The sequence below is a fragment of the Amphimedon queenslandica genome, unplaced genomic scaffold (assembly GCF_000090795.2).
Source record: "Amphimedon queenslandica unplaced genomic scaffold, v1.1 AMPQUscaffold_10164, whole genome shotgun sequence".
Classification (NCBI taxonomy): Eukaryota; Metazoa; Porifera; class Demospongiae; order Haplosclerida; family Niphatidae; genus Amphimedon; species Amphimedon queenslandica.
In genome coordinates, this window is record NW_003549565.1 from 3,170 (window position 1) to 5,467 (window position 2,298).

General features: G+C 34.7%; 1 protein-coding gene across 1 annotated transcript in view; it reads left to right on the plus strand.

The window, feature by feature from the left end:
• The window catches only part of LOC109590356 (uncharacterized), a 2,290-nt gene extending 1,179 nt beyond the window's left edge, over nt 1-1,111 (plus strand). The window contains exon 5 of the mRNA XM_020006280.1: nt 1,059-1,111. Within this exon, the coding sequence (XP_019861839.1) occupies nt 1,059-1,111 (53 nt within the window). The remainder of the gene's footprint in view (nt 1-1,058) is intronic.
• Nucleotides 1,112-2,298: the final 1,187 nt, after the last annotated feature.

Consider the following 2,298-nt stretch of genomic DNA (forward strand, 5'->3'; position numbering starts at 1 on the left):
AACAGTTACCATAATCAATAATTAATATGTCCATAAGCAGTATTAGTGTGTGCATTATCTTGTTTTTGTTGTTTATTAATTATTGTTAAATTATTATATTGCTGCTCCTCGCACTGTTTGTTGTTTATTCCCTCTATTCTTCATTATACAGTATACAATGATACTAGTAATTATTGATATAATTGAGTCCAGTTAATAGACCAGTGATAGGTACTATGGGGTGTGAACAGTGCCAAAGCATATAAGTATAATATAGACAGCTTTCTCTCCCATTGGATACATGCTATAGATATACATACATATATGGATGCACCATTATACATACTAAAAATGATAGTTTGTACAGATATTAATAGTTTGATACATCTATGGAATATCTTCACATCATCATCATGATCACCACCCCGCCTATAGTAGGCGTGTCTCCTATCAAGAATGAAGATGACTATGAAGATAAGTAGACATGCCATTAGAGACAGGAATGAATCCAATTATTTGCGTGGGTGTAAACTGCACATGAGTATACTGATTTCGTTGTACTTCCACTTGTTCATAAATCAAACAGTAATTATGAAAAAGAGCTTAAACATAAAATTGCTTGCTGAACCACATTTTTGCTCTCAGGTTACTCTGTTGTGTCTACAAGGAATAAGCAATGTTAATAATAAATGTAAAAAGGTACATGTACACTTTACATTACATTGATAATGGTATGATTTTCTCAATTGACACTATTACTGGTATTGTCAATGTTTGCATTCTCTGCCAGTCCTTTATCACAAAAAGACAGCAATCAACTCAAATATCTATTTCTAATCAATACGCATAATAGATAATAGGGGTTGCTGAATTATGTTTCAAGAATAAAGCTACACCTTACATCTCTTAGAGGCCAGGGGAAAGTGAGAGAAAGAATCTCTTGAACCAGTAAGTTCTCTCTCTCTCTCTAGGACATTCTAAAGCAAACCATATCAAAATCAAAGCAAATCAGCCAGTGACAGCCACACCTTCAATAGCACATTTAAATTAAGTAACCAGTCACACTCACGTACCCCTAGCCATCATATTACTGGCCGAGGAGCATGTTATTTATTACTCTCGACAAGAGTAGATAATCATTATTATCTACTCTTGCTCTCAATCATTATCTCGATCCAAAAGGTAACCTTTCCTCATTTTTCAAGAAGTAAAAGAATCAAAAGTGTTTGCTACTCAAAGCTAAACACAGACACATCACAGTTATCAACAAGTAGAAAGTTCCTCAATTTCATTACAATTTCTGGTACATGTACTTATGTTGTGTAGAAAATTTGAGCAGATTCTGATCAAGTTTGGATTTTCTATGATTTCTTTAAGTTGCTCCAAAATCAGACAACAGTCCCTGTATTATATTACAGGGATTTTTGTATAATTTCACAAAAATTGACAAGTAGGAAATCCATCAATTTTATTACATTTTTTGATGCATATACATGTACGTAAGCTATGTAAAAAATTTTAGACGATTCTGATCAAGTTTGGATTTTTTATGATTTTTGAAGTTGCTCCGAAATGGGACAAAAGTCCCTGTACTACAATAACCATTAAATGCTGTCGTTAACTAGAACTTTATAATACTTTATACATTGTTGGTTCTGTTGATTAGAATGAACTAAAAATTACAAAAGAATATACACTATATACCCATGACATTATAAAGAAAGACAGAGAGAGAGAATACAAGATAGAGTTAATCGTTTCACAATACATTATACTAAAGTATGTCCATTCTATACTACTGGAGACAGGGAGGATTTATGTCTTTGTGTTGGTTTCAAGGTTTTGGTTTTAATGGTATTGGAGGAGGAATATCCAGACCACCTAACCTATCCATGATCAGCTCTTGAGTAGTGAACTTCCTCTGGAAGAGAGGGGGAGAGAGAGGGAGGGAGAGAGATAAAGGTTGTGTTACTCCATACAGTATAATGTGTATTGGCTTACATTTCCATTTACTGCTGCATGGACTACTCTTTCCTCAGTGGGTGGTTTATTCTTTGGTGTTCTCTTACAAACTGCTATTGATAGATCAGCATACAATACTTTATGAGGAGCAGCTGGAGGAGAAATGGGAGGAGGAACAGACTAGGAGGAGAGAGAGAGGATGTATAAGATACCATTACATGTACATGTACATTATCATTACTTTGTTGTTATCTGATGCATATACCACTGGTTGTTCTTGTGTTGGTGCTGCCTGTGGTCTCTTCCCTTTAGCAGCAATAGCCAGATCAGCATACACTGGCTTATGAGCTGATCCAT